General features: G+C 47.7%; 1 protein-coding gene across 2 annotated transcripts in view; it reads left to right on the top strand.

The window, feature by feature from the left end:
• The window catches only part of LOC140406217 (uncharacterized), a 32,923-nt gene extending 27,513 nt beyond the window's left edge, over positions 1 to 5,410 (top strand). For both annotated transcript variants that reach the window (XM_072494358.1, XM_072494359.1), the window contains exons 9-11: positions 574 to 636; positions 2,182 to 2,299; positions 2,963 to 5,410. In XM_072494358.1, the coding sequence (XP_072350459.1) occupies positions 574 to 636; positions 2,182 to 2,299; positions 2,963 to 2,984 (203 nt within the window). In that variant the 3' untranslated portion in view covers positions 2,985 to 5,410. The remainder of the gene's footprint in view (positions 1 to 573; positions 637 to 2,181; positions 2,300 to 2,962) is intronic.
• The last annotated feature ends 13,709 nt before the right edge of the window (positions 5,411 to 19,119 follow it).

Below are 19,119 nucleotides of genomic sequence, written 5' to 3' on the forward strand. Positions count from 1 at the left end.
TACTCTGTGTTGTATTTAAACTCTGATGCACCGTTCTGTTCATGAAGCTCTACAGTTTCCCAAGTCTCGAACGTTGCTATTTAGTCTCAGCTACCAAGGGACTTGTACAAAGTCAGCCCTTCTCAGCTGTTCACCCATTCTCACCTTCGTCATGTCTTTCCCACAGCAGGATGGTTGAGATCAGCAACTTGGCAGAATAGACAAAGAAAGAATTGGGTTTCCACAGCAATGTCAGTCACTGCTTTTGTCACTGGTTCATGTTTGAACAGGCTGTGTTGGAATAAGCAGTGCTGCCTCCGAGAGAGAGAAAGAAAGAGAGTTCTGATATCCCTGGGCAAGAGAGAGAAAGAAGATTCTGATATCCCTGCACAAGAGAGAAAGAAGATTCTGATATCCATGGGCAACTCAAATACCTTCCTCAGCAGAACTTTGCAGTGATATTGCCTTTGGCAGGGAATAGTGTGGCTGGGAAAAGTTTGGTGGTGGGGAGAGGAAGAACGAGAGAAATGATGGAATCTGCAGTTAAGATTTTCAGTCTCTGATGAATATAAATGATTGTTTTTTTCTTGTTAGTAAACTGTCAGAGTGGGCTCTATGATGTTCCCAAATCCGTTGAGAAGTTAAAGATCGTTTCAAGTAAGTAGTTGTGTTTTTTCCCACCTCCTTATTTATATCTTAAAGGCAGCGATTTCTCATTTTGCTCCAGTCCCAGCATACTGTCTGTGAACCTCGACAGTGAATGCGAGTAAGCTGTTCCAACATGGAAGTCTTCACAGCTGAGGCAGATCCCATCCATGTTCACTTGTCATTGACCTCTTGGCACTGCTACATCAAGGTCATGCTAGTCGTCTGGCAGGATGGGTCTAGCGCAGCGGATCTGGCATGGTGCTGCCAACTGATGAAATGTTGGCCTTTATCTCAAAAGGCTGCATTACGGGGGCAGCACGATGACTCAGTGATGAGCACTGCTGCCTCACAGCGCCAAGGACCCAGGTTTGATCCCGAACCCGGGTCACTGTCTGTCTGGAGTTTGAACATTCTCCCCGTGTCTGGGCGGGTCTCACCCCCACAACCCAAAGATGTGCAGGTGGATTGGCCCTTAATCTGGAAAAAAAAAGAATTGGGGACTTTAAATGTTTTAAATAGGCTGGATTTCAATATTGAGGGGGCGATGGGGAATATTGCTTCAGTTGGTCGAACCCCACCAGGAGTAACTGTGCCAGTTTTGGATAACCAGACCTCAAGAAGGATTTATTGGCCATGGGGAAGTTGCAGCACAGATTCACCAGAATATTACTGGGGCCTCGACACCCAGGTACTGCTCTGCAGAGATGCATTAATGAGAGGTGGATGAACTGCATTCTAGAGCCAAACACATTGTGTCCTGCTGTTGAATTCCCTATCTCAGCTATGTTGGTGGAAGGGAAATGAATTTACACAGATCACTCGCGTGCCACCAGCAGTCAGATCAATATCATCATCAGTGTTGATCCAAGAAGAGACTGCCCACTCTCCGTCTTGAGGCTCTGGGTTTGGGGGTGCACGTACATGGAGCAGGAGAAAACAAGGGAAAATTTTGATGAGGTAACGGAAAGGGTTGATAAGAGCAGATTGGTGTGCAAGGACTTGTAAAATGCATTTGATAAAATGTTACAAAATCTCCAGCAAAGTTGAAACCCAAACAATAAAAGGGGAACAGCAGCATAGACATGAAGTATGTAGAGTGACAGGAAACAGAGTATTGATGAGCAGTTGTTTTTGCTCAGTCTTGCTCGGGATGCTGTGGCTGACTGCAATGTCCCTGTTGCCACCTGGTGGAGCTCAGGTTAACTCTACATGCTACAGTGAAAGCAAACTGCTACAGCTACTAAAATAAAAACAAAGTGTTGAAAATACACATCAGGTCTGTGGAAAGAAAAACATAGTTAACATTTCATGTTGATTATGACTTGAATATGAGTCATATTCAACTCGAAGCATTAACTGTTTCTCCCCACACGCTGTCAGACTGGCTTAGTATTTCCAGCATTTTCTGTTTTTATACCAACATGCTTCAACCTGATATTTCCTGGGCTAGATTCCTCAGTGCAGTTCCCAACTGAATCTCATGGAGGAGCATCTTTCTTATTCAATTTGCCACTTAGTCAGAGTGGTTGGGTAATCACCATCTCTTTATTTCAGACATTCAGTCTTGCCCTGCTGAACTGTTCACCTCCAGCTCCACCGCAGGACTATTGGGTGAAATAATTTCAGACTGCAGAGTTTCTGCATACCACTGGCTGGATTCCACTGACTCACAGTGAGTACACAAACTCCTACTCATTACCCAGTGCAGGTTAGCAATTAACTAGAAAGTTACCTGCATTGGTCAGTACCGATCTACAGGCTGTTACTCTGCTAATAAAAATAATACAAATGAGCAGGAAATATCCATCTAATATTCTCTGCTCTCTCAATCTGACCTTTGTTCAAATATTCATACAGTCTATTTTAAATTTTCTCCCAGCTATAATGGCATTGGTCCCAATAACATCTCTCATACCAGTGTTTCTTATCACCGGCATCACCCCTGTGCTCCTTGACCTGCATTAACTCCCAATCCAGCAACGCCTCCATTTTAAAATTCATATCTTTGTTTTCAAATCCCTCCCTCTCACTGTCATCTCCTCCAGCCTCACAACCCTCTGAGATATCTGAGCTACACTAATTCAGACCTTTTAAGCATCCCCGATGTTAATCACACCACCATTGGTGGCCGTGCCTTCAATTACCTGGCCCTAACTTTCCTGTAATGGGCTTTGGGACATTTCACTCTGCCCACAGCACTAGAACTAACAGAGGTCGACTGAACTTGGGAACTTCCTATATGTGTCTCAGCTACAGAGAAAGCTCCCTGTGGCACTGTAACTTTAAGTAATGATTGTTATAACCAGCCTACTGTGTGTGTTTTTTTCCCTGTCAGGAATGCATCTATTCCATCCTAACACCAGCTACAGAACACTGGCTTGAAAGGAGCTCTTGGCAAAGCACTAAAGCAATTACACAAAAGTATCTTCCATATCATTTGATTGTGTTCCTGCTTGGTTACACACAGTCGTGTGTTTTTTATCATCTTTGTTACAATACTGAAATGGCAGAAAATGTCACCCAGGTAACCACTTGAGTGCTATGTCACTCCAGCAGACATGGAAACGCTGTAAATCGGGAACATTTAAATAAAGAATGTTTAACGCAATTTGAGACTGCCGGCACATGATTGATTGTGAAACTTGAAGTGAGCATGGCAAAATACTAAAATGAAATGGAGAATGTACATTAATGTGACTGTGAACCTTCTGGTTTATGATGTGGAACTCATTGTTTGATGTTCTCATGCAACAGGGTGCTATTTCAACCAGGTGTAAAGGAGAACTGTGTCTGTCTTATACAAAGTACCATAAAATCCAAACAACCCGTTGCATCCATGTATACACTGATTCCTCTTTTTAAAATAAATTTAGAGTATCCAATTCATTTTTTCCAATTAAGGGCAATTTAGCGCGGCCAATCCACCCACCCTGCACATCTTTGGGTTGTGGGGGCGAAACCCACGCAAACACGGAGAGAATGTGCAAACTCCACACGGCCTGTGACCCAGAGCCGGGATCGAACCCGGGACCTCGGCGCAGTGAGGCCACAGTGCTAACCACTGCGTCACCGTACTGCCCCACTGGTTCCTCTTTAAAATAACTTCATATTGAAGCCGGGCTGGTGTGCAAGTCACTGCCCTTTGTAATCTGCAGCATACAAAGGATTTCACTAATGCACGGAATTCTCCCTTTGCATTCTCTTTTTTTTTAAATATATTTATTAAAGTTTTTTAACACAATTTTTCTCCCTTACAAACAATAACCCCCCCCCCCCCGCCGTAACAAAAAAAGACGAGAAATCGCGCAGAACAAGATATATACATGGCAAAATGATATATTTACACAGCTTCGTACACTGGCCCTCACCCGTACATGCCAGTTTCCCCAACCCTTCATGTTATCTCTTGCTCACCCACCCTCCCAGGCAGTCCCCCCCCCCCCAAGGTTGCTGCTGCTGCTGACCGACCTTCCTCTTAACGCTCCGCGAGATAGTCTAGGAACGGTCGCCACCGCCTGTAGAACCCCTGCGCAGACCCTCTCAAGGCGAACTTAATCCTCTCCAACTTTATGAACCCAGCCATATCATTTCTCCAGGCTGGGGGGCTTCGCCTCCTTCCACATTAGCAAGATCCTTCGCCGGGCTACTAGGGACGCAAAGGCCAGAATGCTGGCCTCTTTCGCCTCCTGCACTCCCGGTTCGTCCACTACTCCAAATATTGCTAGCCCCCAGCTTGGCTTGACCCAGACTTTCATCACCTGAGATATTGCTCCCGCCACTCCTCTCCAGAACCCCTCCAGTGCCGGGCATGACCAAAACATATGGACATGGTTCGCCGGGCTCCCTGAGCACCTTCCACATCTGTCCTCTACCCCAAAGAACCTACTCAACCTCGCCCCTGTCAAGTGCGCTCTGTGGACCACCTTAAATTGTATCAGGCTGAGCCTGGCACACGAGGAGGAGGAATTAACCCTACCTAGGGTATCAGCCCACAGACCTTACTCGATCTCCTCCCCCAGCTCCTCCTCCCATTTACCCTTCAACTCTTCTACCAGCGCTTCCCCCTCTTTCAACTCCTGGTGTATTTCCGACACCTTGCCCTCCCCGAGCCATACACCCGGGATCACCCTATCTTGAACTTCTTGTGCCGGGAGCAACGGGAATTCCCTCACCTGTCCCCTTTGCATTCTCACCATTCTTCCGTACTTTCCGAAAGGCGCTGGTCCCAGCCTGAAAACAGTTCTGCCTGACTCCTAACTCCCATGTCAATTGACTGATCTTTCACTCCCTCATTCCAAGTACAGGTTCAGCTCAGACAGGTAGAATCCAAATATTGTTTTACCTTCTAACTGTAGGGGGTCCAATGTAAAAGATTTTTCTCAATCGCAGATCAGACGCAATTGCCCAAGTCACCAGAGTGTGGGAAATGTTGTCTGTGCAGTGGAAGCAGTTGCTCGGAGGATAGAGTTGAACATCTTCTTGGAGCAAAGTAGAGTAAGATTTACTCTGCATCTGACCACAAAAATAACAGACCTGGGGGATGTTGATACATATGGGCACCTAAAAAGGCCATATGTTTCATTCCCAGTACAAACTGCACAAATAAAATAAGCTAACTAGGTGTCTGAAATGAGATCTACCCTTGATTGTACTGTAACATTATTCAGACTTTGTATATGAATCTTACTGTCCTGTGAAATTTGTATTAACAGATTTTGTTTAGTTGGTAGGAATTGGTTATGTATTGTGCAGTATATTCATAATAAAACATATTTCAGAACTATCTACTTCAGAGCTGCAACCTGAAGATGGATTTCTTGCAACACCAGCAGTTTAATAACTGAATTGTTCAGGAGAGAATCTACCATTTATAATGCATTGAATGTTCACCTCTATCTGTGTCTCTTCTCTTTGTCTATCTCTGTCTCTGTTTCTCTTTTTACTATCTGTCTCACTCCGTCTTTCTCTTTCTCACTGTATATCTCCCTCTAAGCTTGTTCTCTGCCTTCTGCCCCTGCTCTCTGCCTTCTTTCTTGGTCACTCCCTCTCTCGCTCACACACTTTGTCTCTCAACCCATGTTTCTTTGCGACGCTGTCCATACCAACTGGTTACAAATCACATCTAGCATTGTAACCAGTACAGGTAGTTTACCATTGGTCAGTTCTGTCCAGAAGCCAGTACTTCAATGTCCCCTCAAGACCTTTTAATGAAAACCTGTGACTAAGCAGTAAATCTCCCTACATGTGTGAAGTGGTGACATTCACGGAGTTGTTTACAATATATCCAACACCCCTAACTATGGACTTCCAAATTCAAACCAATCACCACAGCATTAAAGGAATTCTTCTATCTGCGCCATTGTAAAATGGAGGTGAAGAAGGGAACTTGTGTGTAGATGCAAAGGCTGTGGGAAGGGTTTTAAATAATATTTTGTCTCCGTTTTTATAAAGGAAATTGATGATGCAGATATAGTAGTCCAGGAGGAACACTGATATTGGATGGGAGAGAGAGGAAATACTTGAAGGGTTGGAATCTTTAAAGTTGATAAGTCGCCAGGGCCAGATGCGTTGTTTCTGAGGCTTATGAAGGTGGTCAAGGAGGAGATAGCAGATGTTCTGAGGATGATTTTCCAATCCTCACTAGAATTCCGTACCAGCCTCCCCGAATAGGCGCCAGAATGTGGCGACTAGGGACTTTTCACAGTAACTTAATTGAAGTTGTGACAATAAGCTATTATTATAAGGCGAGTATCAGACGATTGGAGAAATGTAAACGTGGTTCCATTATTTAAAAAGAGATCGAAGGAAATGCCGAACAATTTTAGGCCAGTTAGTCTTACGCTGGTGGTGGGCAAATTGATCAAATCCATCCTTTTTTTTAAAATATATTTTATTGAAAATTTTTTCCAAACAACAATTTTTTCCCTCTTACAAAGCAAACGTAACAGGAAAGAAATTTTAACAATAAACAAATAACTAAACCCCATAATCGTTTAAAATAACCTAAACTAAAACCCCCACCCTCCCCCCCGCCCCCCCCCCCCCCCCCCCCCGGGTTGCTGCTGCAGGTTGTCTGTCTTCCCTCTAACGTTCCTCTAGGTAGTCGAGAAATGGCTGCCACCGCCTGGTGAACCCTTGAGCTGATCCTCTCAGGGCAAACTTTATCTGCTCCAGTTTAATGAATCCCGCCATATCGTTTACCCAGGCCTCCAGTCCGGGGGGTTTCGCCTCCTTCCACATGAGTAGGATCCTACGCCGGGCTACTAGGGACGCAAAGGCCACAACATCAGCCTCTTTCGCCTCCTGCACTCCCGGCTCATCCACAACTCCAAATAGAGCTAGCCCCCAGCCTGGTTTGACCCGGGCCTTCACCACCTTCGAAATCACTCCCGTCACTCCCTTCCAATACCCCTCCAGTGCCGGGCACGCCCAAAACATAAGTGCGTGGTTTGCCGGGCTTCCGCCGCACCTCCCACATTTGTCCTCCACTCCAAAGAACCTGCTCAATCTTGCTCCTGTTATGTGTGCTCTATGTAGCACCTTGAATTGAATCAGGCTAAGCCTGGCGCATGAGGAAGAGGAGTTTACCCTGCTTAGGGCATCAGCCCACATACTTTCCTCAATCTCCTCCCCTAGCTCCTCTTCCCACTTTCCTTTTAGTTCGCCCACCGACTCCTCCCCCTCTTCCCTCATCTCTCGGTATATCTCTGACACCTTGCCCTCTCCGACCCACACCCCTGAAAGCACTCTGTCCTGAGTCCCCTGTGTCGGGAGCAGCGGAAATTCCCTCACCTGTTGTCTAGTAAACGCCCTCACCTGCATATATCTCAGGAAGTTTCCCCGGGGCAACTTATACTTTTCCTCCAATGCTCCCAAGCTCGCAAAAGTCCCATCTATAAATAAATCTCCCACCCTCCTAATTCCCAACTGGTGCCAGCTCTGAAATCCTCCATCCATTCTTCCTGGGGCGAACCTATGGTTGTTCCTGATTGGGGACCCCACCAGGGCTCCCCACACCCCTCTCTGTCGCCTCCACTGTCCCCAGATATTCAATGTTGCCGCCATCACCGGGTTCGTGGTAAACTTTTTTGGTGAGAACGGTAGCGGCGCCGTCGCCAGTGCCTCTAAACTCGTCCCTTTACAGGACTTTCTCTCCAGCCTTTTCCACGCCGCTCCCTCACCCTCCATCATCCATCTACGTATCATTGCCACATTGGCGGCCCAATAATAATCTCCCAAGTTCGGTAGTGCCAGTCCTCCTCTGTCCCTACTGCGCTGAAGGAACCCCCTCTTGATGCTCCTGTCTATTTTATTGAAAAAGGTCTTAGTGATTAGTATAGGGAGACATTGAAATACAAATAAGAACCTCGGGAGGACCATCATCTTAATGGCCTGCACCCTGCCCGCCAGCGACAGAGGCTGCATGTCCCACCTCTTGAAGTCCTCCTCCGTTTGTTCTACCAGCCGTGTCAAATTAAGTCTGTGCAAGGTTCCCCAGCTCCTAGCGATCTGAATCCCCAGGTATCGGAAGTTTCTTTCCACTTTCCTTAGAGGCAGGCCTTCTATCTCTCTACTCTGGTCCCCTGGATGTATCACAAATAATTCACTCATCCCCATGTTTAGCCTATACCCCGAGAAATCCCCAAACTCCCTCAACATTCGCATAACCTCTATCATTCCCCCCGCTGGGTCCGACACGTATAACAATAGGTCATCTGCGTATAGCGAGACTCGGTGTTCCTCTCCCCCTCTAATCGCCCCTCTCCATTTCCTGGAGTCTCTCAACGCCATGGCCAGAGGTTCAATTGCCAACGCGAACAACAATGGAGACAGCGGGCATCCCTGTCTTGTTCCCCTATATAGTCGGAAATACTCCGATCTTTGTCGACCCGTAACTACACTTGCCGTTGGGGCCCCATAAAGAAGTTTGACCCAGCTAATAAACCCGTTCCCGAACCCAAACCTCCTTAACACTTCCCATAAATACTCCCACTCCACCCTGTCAAATGCCTTCTCTCCATCCATTGCCGCCACTATCTCTGCCTCCCCCTCCACTGGGGGCATCATTATCACCCCTAATAGTCGTCGCACGTTAACATTCAGTTGTCTCCCTTTTACGAACCCTGTCTGGTCTTCGTGCACCACCCCCGGGACACAGTCCTCTATCCTCGATGCCAGTACCTTTGCCAGCAATTTGGCGTCCGCGTTCAATAATGAAATAGGTCTATAGGACCCGCACTGCAACGGATCTTTATCCCTCTTCAAAATTAACGATATCGTCGCCTCCGACATTGTCGGGGGTAAAGTCCCTCCTTCCCTGGCCTCATTGAACGTCCTCACCATCAACGGGGCCAACAAGTCCACATATTTTCTGTAACATTCCACGGTGAACCCGTCTGGTCCCGGAGCCTTCCCTGCTTGCATGCTCCCCAGTCCCTTAGTAACCTCGTCCACCCCAATCGGTGCCCCCAGGCCTACCACCTCCTGCTCCTCCACCCTCGGGAACCTCAATTGATCCAGGAACTGCCGCATCCCCTCCTCTCCCTCTGGGGGTTGAGACCTATACAGTCCCTCATAAAAAGTCTTGAACACCTCATTTATCTTTCCTGCTCTTCGCACCGTGTCTCCCTTTCCGTCTCTAATTCCTCCTATCTCCCTCGCTGCTGTCCTCTTTCGCAATTGATGAGCCAGCAGGCGACTAGCCTTTTCCCCATATTCATACCTCCTCCCCTGTGCCTTCCTCCATAGCACCTCCGCCCTTCTGGTGGTCAAAAGGTCAAACTCCGTCTGGAGTCGTCTCCTCTCCCTGTACAGTCCCTCCTCCGGGGTCTCTGCAAATTCCCTATCCACCCTTAAAATCTCCCCCAGTAATCTTTCCCTTTCCTTGGCCTCTGTTTTCCTTTTGTGGGCCCCAATGGAGATCAGCTCTCCTCTGACCACCGCTTTTAGTGCTTCCCATACCACTCCCACAGGGACCTCGCCGTCGTCATTGACCTCCAGGTATCTCTCGATACACCCCCGCACTCTTGCACACACTCCCTCATCTGCCATCAATCCCACATCTAATCGCCAGAGTGCTCTCTGCTCCCTTTCCTCTCCTAATTCCAGGTCCACCCAATGTGGGGCATGGTCCGAAACCGCTATGGCTGAATACTCAGCTTCTTCCACCCTAGAGATCAACGACCTTCCCAAAACAAAAAAATCTATCCGGGAGTACACTTTATGGACATGGGAGAAGGAGAACTCCCTAGCCCTAGGTCGAAGAAATCGCCATGGATCTACTCCCCCCATTTGGTCCATAAACCCCTTAAGTAGCTTGGCCGCTGCCGGCCTTCTTCCGGTCTTTGAGCTGGATCTATCTAGCCCCGGGTCCAGCACAGTATTAAAGTCCCCTCCTAAAATCAAGTTTCCTACCTCCAGGTCCGGTATATGCCCCAGCATCCGTCTCATAAATCCCGCATCGTCCCAGTTCGGGGCATATACATGAACCAACATGACCTCCATTCCCTCCAGCCTGCCACTCACCATTACATATCTACCTCCGCTATCTGCTACGATGTTCTTTGCTTCAAATGCTACCCGTTTCCCCACCAATATGGCCACCCCTCTGTTCTTTGCGTCTAGTCCTGAGTGGAACACCTGTCCCACCCATCCTTTCCTTAACCTAACTTGGTCCGCCACCTTTAGGTGCGTCTCTTGGAGCATAACCACGTCAGCCCTTAGTCCTTTCAAATGCACGAGCACTCGGGCCCTTTTTATCGGTCCGTTCAGGCCTCTCACGTTCCACGTGATCAGCCTCACTAGGGGGCTACCTGCCCCCCTCCCGTGTCGACTAGCCATTACTTTCTCTAGGCCAGTCCCATATCCCGCCTCCGCGCTCCCCCAGCGTCGCATATCATCCCCGTCCACCCACTCTTTAACCATTTCCTTTTGGATTTCCGCAGCAGCAACCCAGTTGTCCCCCCCCCCCCGCTAGATCTCTTTCTAGCGTGATTGCTCCCCCCATATTACTTCCGTAAGTCAGCTGACTTCAACTGACCCCGGCTACTCCTGCTCACTCCTCGACCCCTCCCCCCGTGTGGGGAAATCCCATCCGCCTTGCGCCTGTCTTCCCGCCATATTCTTTCTGGCGCGGGAACATCCCTTTACCTGACCCGTCTCTTATGGCGCAGCTCCCTTTCCCCTCCCCCTCCCCTTCCTCATTCTCCATCTATGTCCCGTCTTTCCCCCTCACCGGCGCCCACATTTCCCCAATGTCTCCCCCCTTCCCAATTTACTTCTCAATTAACATCAACCATAACATTAACAATAACATTTCCTGCAGTATCAGTCCCTCAGTTCCGATCCAATTTCTCCTCTTTAATAAAGGTCCATGCTTCCTCCGCCGTCTCGAAATAATGGTGTCTCTCCTGATACGTGACCCATAGTCTTGCCGGCTGCAGCATCCTGAACTTCACCTTTTTATGCAACACCTCCTTGGCTCGGTTAAAACTCGCCCTCCTTCTCGCCACCTCCGCACTCCAATCCTGGTACACCCGTACCACTGCATTCTCCCATCTGCTACTCCGCACCTTTTTAGCCCATCTCAGGCCCTCTTCTCTATCCTTAAGGCGGTGAAATCGCATGATTATCGCCCTGGGTGGTTCTCCCGCTTTTGGTCTTCTCGCCGGGATCCGATGTGCCCACTCCACCTCCAAGGGGCCCATAGGGGCCTCAGCACCCATCAGTGAGCTCAGCATCGTACTTGCATAAGCTCCACAGTCCACTCTTTCCACACCCTCAGGGAGACCCAGTATCCGAAGGTTCTTCCTTTGCGCTCCGTTTTCTAGGGCCTCGATCCTTTCAGTACACTTTTTATGAAGTGCCTCGTGCGTCTGTGTTTTGACCGCCAGGCCCAGGATCTCGTCCTCATTATCCGTCACCTTCTGCTCCACCACGCGGAGCTCTGTCTCCTGGGTCTTTTGTGTCTCCTTGAGCCCCTCAATTGCCTGTAGCATCTGGGTCCGCACCTCCCTCTTTAATAGCTCCACACACCGTCTCAAAAATTTGTCCTGCTCGGGCCCCCATAGTCGCCTGAGCTTTCTCCGCCGCCATCTTGTGCTGGTCAAAAAGAAGAAGGAGGCATATGACGTACATAAGCAACTGGGATCAAGTGGATCCCTTGAAGAGTATAGAGATTGTCGAAATAGAGTTAAGAGGGAAATCAGGAGGGCAAAAAGGGGTCATGAAATTGCTTTGGCAAATAATGCAAGGGAGAATCCAAAGAGATTCTACAGATACATAAAGGGGAAAGGAGTAACTAGGGACAGAGTAGGGCCTCTTAAGGATCAACAAGGACATCCATGTGCAGAGCCACAAGAGTTGGGTGAGATCCTGAATGAATATTTCTCATCGGTATTCACGGTGGAGAAAGGCATGGATGTTAGGAAACTAAGGGAAATAAATAGTGATGTCTTGAGAAGTGTGCATATTACAGAGGAGGAGGTGCTGGAAGTCTTAAAGCGCATCAAGGTAGAAAAATCCCCGGGACCTGATGAAATGTATCCCAGGATGTTGTGGGAGGCTAGGGTGGAAATTGCGGGTCCCCTAACAGAAATATTTGAATCATCGGCAGCCACAGGTGAGGTGCCTGAAGATTGGAGAGTGGCGAATGTTGTGCCCTTGTTTAAGAAGGGCAGCAGGGAAAAGCCTGGGAACTACAGACCGGTGAGCCTAACGTCTGTAGTAGGTAAGTTGCTAGAAGGTATTCTGAGAGACAGGATCTACAAGCATTTAGAGAGGCAAGGACTGATTCGGGGCAGTCAGCATAGCTTTGTGCGTGGAAAATCATGTCTCACAAATTTGATTGAGTTTTTTGAGGGGGTGACCCAGAAGGTAGATGAGGGCAGTGCAGTAGACGTTGTCTACATGGACTTTAGCAAGCCTTTGACAAGGTACCGCATGGTAGGTTGTTGCAGAAGGTTAAAGCTCACGGGATCCAGGGTGAGGTTGCCAATTGGATTCAAAATTGGCTGGACGACAGAAGGCAGAGGGTGGTTGTAGAGGGTTGTTTTTCAAACTGGAGGCCTGTGACCAGTGATGTGCCTCAGGGATCGGTGCTGGGTCCACTGTTATTTGTGATTTATATTAATGATTTGGATGAAAATTTAGGAGGCATGGTTAGTAAGTTTGCAGATGACATCAAGATTGGTGGCACAGTGGATAGTGAAGAAGGTTATCTAGGATTGCAACGGGATCTTGATCAATTAGGCCAGTGGGCCGACGAATGGCAGATGGAGTTTAATTTAGATAAATGTGAGGTGATGCATTTTGGCAGATCGAATCAGGCCAGGACCTACTCAGTTAATGGTATGGCGTTGGGGAGAGTTATAGAACAAAGAGATCTAGGAGTACAGGTTCATAGCTCCTTGAAGGTGGAGTCGCAGGTGGACAGGGTGGTGAAGAAGGCATTCGGCATGCTTGGTTTCATTGGTCAGAACATTGAATACAGGAGTTGGGACGTCTTGTTGAAGTTGTACATGACATTGGTACGGCCACACTTGGAATACTGTGTGCAGTTCTGGTCACCCTATTATAGAAAGGATATTATTAAACTGGAAAGAGTGCAGAAAAGATTTACTAGGATGTTGCCGGGACTTGATGGTTTGAGTTATAAGGAGAGGCTGGATAGACTGGGACTTTTTTCCCTGGAGCGTAGGAGGCTTAGGGGTGATCTTATAGAGGTCTATAAAATAATGAGGGGCATAGATAAGGTAGATAGTCAACATCTTTTCCCAAAGGTAGGGGAGTCTAAAACTAGAGGGCATAGGTTTAAGGTGAGAGGGGAGAGATTCAGAAGGGCCCAGAGGGGCAATTTCTTCACTCAGAGGGTAGTGAGTGTCTGGAATGGGCTGCCAGAGGTAGTAGTAGAGGCGGGTACAATTGTGTCTTTTAAAAAGCATTTAGATAGTTACATGGGTATAGAGGGTTATGGGCCAAGTGCGGGCAACTGGGACTAGCTTAATGGTAAAAACTGGGCGGCATGGACTGGTTGGGCCAAAGGGCCTGTTTCCATGCTGTAAACTTCTATGATTCTCCCTTTCTGTCTCTTTGGTTGACGATTCCTCACGCTGCAGCCGCCGCTGCCGGTATTTTCCTCCTTCGTTGGGGGGGACGGGGGGGGGACTCCCTTCTCACTCACCCCACACCGGGTTGCGTCGCCCCAAAATTTCCCGTTGGGGCTCTTAAAAGAGCCCAAAGGTCCGCTGGAGCCGCCGAAACGTGCGGCTAGCAAGGCATCACCGCAACCGGAAGTCGATCAAATCAATCCTGAGAGATAGGATTAACTGTCACATAGAAAAGTATGGACTAGTCTGAGAACAGCATAGATTTGTTAAAGGAAGGTCTTGCCTTGCAAATTTGATTGAATTCTTTGAGGAAGTGACAAGAAGGGTTGATGAAGGTAGCGCAGTGGATGTTGTGTACAAGGATTTTAGCAAGCCGTTTGACAAGATCCCATATGACGGATTGGTCAAAAAAAATAAACGCCCATGGAATACGGAAATGTGGATAAAAAGTTGGCATGGTAACAGGCGACAAAAGGTAATGGTCGATGGCTGCCCTTGCAAATGGAAAATTGTTTCAAGTGGTGCTCCATAGGGCTCGGTGTTGGGACCCTTATTGTTTGTGTTATATATTAACGATTTGGATATGAACATGGGGGCACAACTGGGAAATTTGCAGAAACACAAAGATTGGCAGAGTGGTGGACAGTGTCGAGGCTAGCTATAATCTCCAAAATTATATAGATGGGTTGGTGGAGTGGGAGATAAAGTGGCAGATGGAATTTAACATGGACAAGTATGAGGTCATGCATTTAGGGAGGTTAAACAGTTATAGGGAGTACACAGTAAATGGCAATATACTAAAAAGGGTAAATGAAGTGAGATCTTGGTGTATTAGTATACAGATCCTTAAAGGCAACAGTTCAAGTGGACAAGGTTGTAAAGAAAGCATATGGAATGTTCTTCATTGGCAGAGGTATATAAAAGTAAGGATATAATGTATAAAACACTGGTGAGGCCATAACTGGAGTATTGTGTGCAGTTCTGGTCACCACATTACAAGAAGGACCGTAATGGCTCTGGAGAAATGAAATGAAAATCGCTTATTGTCACGTGTAGGCTTCAAATGAAGTTACTGTGAAAAGCCCCTAGTCACCACATTCCGGCGCCTGTTCGGGGAGGCTGGTATGGGAATTGAACTGTGCTGCTGGCCTGCCTTGGTCTGCTTTAAAAGCCAGCTCTTTAGCCCTGTGCTAAACCACCCCCAAAGAGTGCAGAAGAAGTTTACAAGAATGTTGCCAGGGCTAGAATAGTGTAGCCAGGGGTTACGTTCGATGGTCTGAGTGGGTTTGGACCAAAGAAGGCTGAGGGGTGACTTAATTGGAGTGGTGAAATGAGGGAAAGAGACACAGTGGAAAGAATAAAATTTATTTTCCCTTGGAGAATTCTAGAACCAGGGGACATAGATTCAAAATAAGTGGCAGAGGGGACATGAGGAAACACATGTTCTGGGGGGGTTTCAATAAAGTCCCTCATAAACGACTTACTTAAAGTTGACATTAATTAATTGAAAGCAAATTGTTGACCTGGTTAGGAAAATGACCATCTATTCTAACTGGCAGAATGTGAATAGTAGTATCCAACAAGCCTCCTTGTGGGGATCTCAGCTATTTACTGTATCCATTAATGATCTGGATGAGGGGAGAGAAATTCACATATTCAAACTTATCAATGTAGTGTAGGTAAAAATGCAACATTAAAAAGATATATTGGTAGGCTAAGTCAATTAGAAAAACTGACATTGATTTAATTTAGGCAGATTTGAGGTCAGGCACTTTGAGGATAGAAGAGTATTTTCAAGTGGATAAAAACTAAAAACAGTGATGGTCCAAAGGGACTCGGGGCTGAATCTTTCAGCACTTCCGACCTGCTGGATCTTCTGGTCCTGCCCATGGAGGGTTCCCCAGCGGCACAGCTGGCAAACAACACAAAAGGCCATGGACATCAAAGGGACCAGAAGGTCCTGGCACCAGCCAAGGGCGAGCTGCCTACGCGGTGGGGAAACGCACCTTGGGGAGGCAGACAATCCCGCTCTTGGGGTCCAGATCCATAGTCCTTTAAAATGTCTGCACAGGAAATAATCAAAAATGCTAATTGAATGCTGCCTTTCTTGCTAAAGGACTAGAATACAAGGGGGTAGAAGTCAAGTTTCCATTATGCAAAGCCCTGGGCACCACATCTTAGGAAGGATAGGATTGACCTTGGAGGGAGTGTAGTGTAGTTTTGCCATAATGATATGAACATACAAATAGGATCAGGACTAGGCCACTTGGCCTGACACGCAGAGTCTCACCCCATCTGCACGTTGCCCTCAATGTGACCATGGTGGGGAAGAGACTTGTCCACCTCCTTGTGGAATGTGCCTTTGCAAAGATGGTCTGGAGAGAGTGCAAGTGTTTTTTGTCTAGGTTCATCCCAAGCAGCTCTGTGATGCAGGGCTCTGCTCTCCGGGTTGTTCCCAGGGACGGACACCAAGACTAACATCAACTGTTGCTGGAGGATCATCAACTTGGTGAAAGACGCTCTGGTCTGCCTGAAACCTGTTGGACTTTAAGTTCACAGAATTGTCCACGGCCGAGTGTTGTAGATGGGCACATGCCAAAGGCCAGGACAACATGCTGAGGGACACACTAAAGCTTGGGGCAGCTGCTACAAAGGTGCAGTGGGAAAGGTCACTGACCTTTCAGCCACCTTGAACTAAGGGGAGAATTGTATAGAACCCCCTCGGGCTATATGACTCATATCGATTCTAGACTGAATAGTGCATATATCACAATTGTTTTGAAGCACCTCAGAGTGCAACTTGATCTATAGAGACAACTTAAATACCTTTGCACCATTTGTAATGTCCATTTCAAAATGTCTAATGTCATTGGCTGTATTGAAGCACCCAGAGTGCAACATAATGGCCGGGATTCTCCCTTCCAGGGACTAAGTCCCCACGCCGGCGAAAAAACTGGCGCCAACGACTCCGGCATCAACGGGCCCCCAAGGTGAGGATCTCTCATCTGTCTCGGGGGCTAGCTGGACACCAGAGTTGTAGGCGCTGCTCCAGCCGGCGCCGAAGGGACTGCGCGAGTTCGCGCATGCGCGCGACGGCCGTTGTGATCTCACACATGCGCGGAACCACCGTTGTGGTTCCGCGCATGCGCAGACCGGTCGTCGTATTTTTGGCGCATGCGCAAGGGGTTCTCTTTGCGCCGGCCCATGGCAGAGCTCTACAGGGGCCGGCGTGGAAGGAAGAAGTGCCCCCACAGAACAGGCCCGCCCATCGATCGGTGCCCCCCCCCCCCCCCCCCCCGAGGACCGTCCACGCCGACTTACCTGCCAGGCCCCGCCGTGTGGGACCATGTGTAACCCACACCAGCGGGACTGGCCAAAAACGGGTGGCCGCTCGGCCCATCGGGGCCTGGCGAATCACCGGGAGGGCCGCTGCCAACAGCCCCTGACCGGCGTGGAGTGAGAACCGCCCCCACCCGAAAAAAGGCACCGACGAATACGGCGGCGGGGCGGGATTCATGCCGCCCCCCCCGGTGATTCTCCAATCCGGCAGGGGATCGGAGAATCTCACCAAATGTGTGTAGAAAACCTGAATATCATTGCGCTTTGTGTGATGGCCATTTTGAAATGTTTGTGATGTTCCTCTATCTATTTTACAAATATAGTATATTTTTGTAAAACAAAAACAGCCCATCGAACCTGCTCTGACATTTAATGAGATCATGGCTGATTTGATTGTGTCTTCAACTCTGTAGTCCCACCTACCCCTGAGAACTTTTCACCTCCTTGCCAATAAGGAATCTATATTCCACTGTCTTAAAATTATTGAAATACTTTGCTTCCACAGTCTTTGATGGAGAGAGTTCCAAAGACACTCAACCCTCAATCTCCGTCCTAAATGGGTGCCCTCTTATTTTTAAACAATGGTACTAGATTCTTCCACAAGAGGAAATATCCTTTCCACGTCAACCCTGTCAAGACCCCTCAGGAACTTGTTTGTTTCAATCAAGTCGCCTCTTACTCTTCTAAACTCCAGTGGATACATTTCTGGCCTATCCGACCGTTCCTCATATTCCAAATATTAGACTGGTAAGCCTTCTCTGAGCAGCTTTCAACACATTTACATCTTTCCTTAAATCAAGTGACCAATACTGCACACACTACTCCAAATGTGGTGTCAACAATGCCCTGCATAACCGAGGCATAACCTCCCTACTTTTGTATGAAATTTCCCCCTCAATAAATTATAACATTCTATTTGCTTTCAGAATAACATGCTGGACCAGCATACTAGCCTATTGCAAATCATGCACAAGAACTCCAGATCCCTCGTCCTCTGAGAGCTCTGCAATCTCACCATTTAGATAATTTTTAACAACTTTTCCTGCCAAAATGTACAGTTTCACACTTCCATCCATTAAACTCAATTTGTCAGATCTTTGTCCACTCACTTATCCTATCTGTAATCCCCAGAACATAGAACATTACAGCGCAGTACAGGCCCTTCGGCCCTCGATGTTGCACCGACCTGTGAAACCACTCTAAAGCCCATCTACACTATTCCCTTATTGTCCATATGTCTATCCAATGACCATTTGAATGTCCTTGGTGTTGGCGAGTCCACTACTGTTGCAGGCAGGGCATTCCACACCCTTACTACTCTCTGAGTAAAGAACCTAACTCTGACATCTGTCTTATATCTATCTCCTGTCAATTTAAAGCTATGTCCCCTCGTGCTAGACATCACCATCCAAGGAAAAAGGCTCTCACTGTCCACCCTATCCAATCCTCTGATCATCTTGTATGCCTCAATTAAGTCACCTCTTAACCTTCTTCTCTCTAACGAAAACAGCCTCAAGTCCCTCAGCCTTTCCTCATAAGATCTTCCCTCCATACCAGGCAACATTCTGGTAAATCTCCTCTGCACCCTTTCCAATGCTTCCACATCCTTCCTATAATGCGGCGACCAGAACTGCACACAATACTCCAAATGCGGCCGCACCAGAGTTTTGTATAGCTGCAACATGACCTCATGGCTCCTAAACTCAATCCCTCTACCAATAAAAGCTAACACACCGTACTCCTTCTTAACAACCCTCTCAACCTGGGTGGCAACTTTCAGGGATCTATGTACATGGACACCGAGATCTCTCTGCTCATCCACACTGCCAAGAATCTTATCATTAGCCCAGTACTCAGTCTTCCTGTTATTCCTTCCAAAATGAATCACCTCACACTTTTCTGCATTAAACTCCATTTGCCACCTCTCAGCCCAGCGCTGCAGCTTATCTATGTCCCTCTGTAACTTGTAACATCTTTCCGCACTGTCCACAACTTCACCGACTTTAGTGTCATCTGCAAATTTACTCACCCATCCTTCTACGCCTTC

Source organism: Scyliorhinus torazame, unplaced genomic scaffold (genome assembly GCF_047496885.1).
Source record: "Scyliorhinus torazame isolate Kashiwa2021f unplaced genomic scaffold, sScyTor2.1 scaffold_372, whole genome shotgun sequence".
Lineage (NCBI taxonomy): Eukaryota > Metazoa > Chordata > Chondrichthyes > Carcharhiniformes > Scyliorhinidae > Scyliorhinus > Scyliorhinus torazame.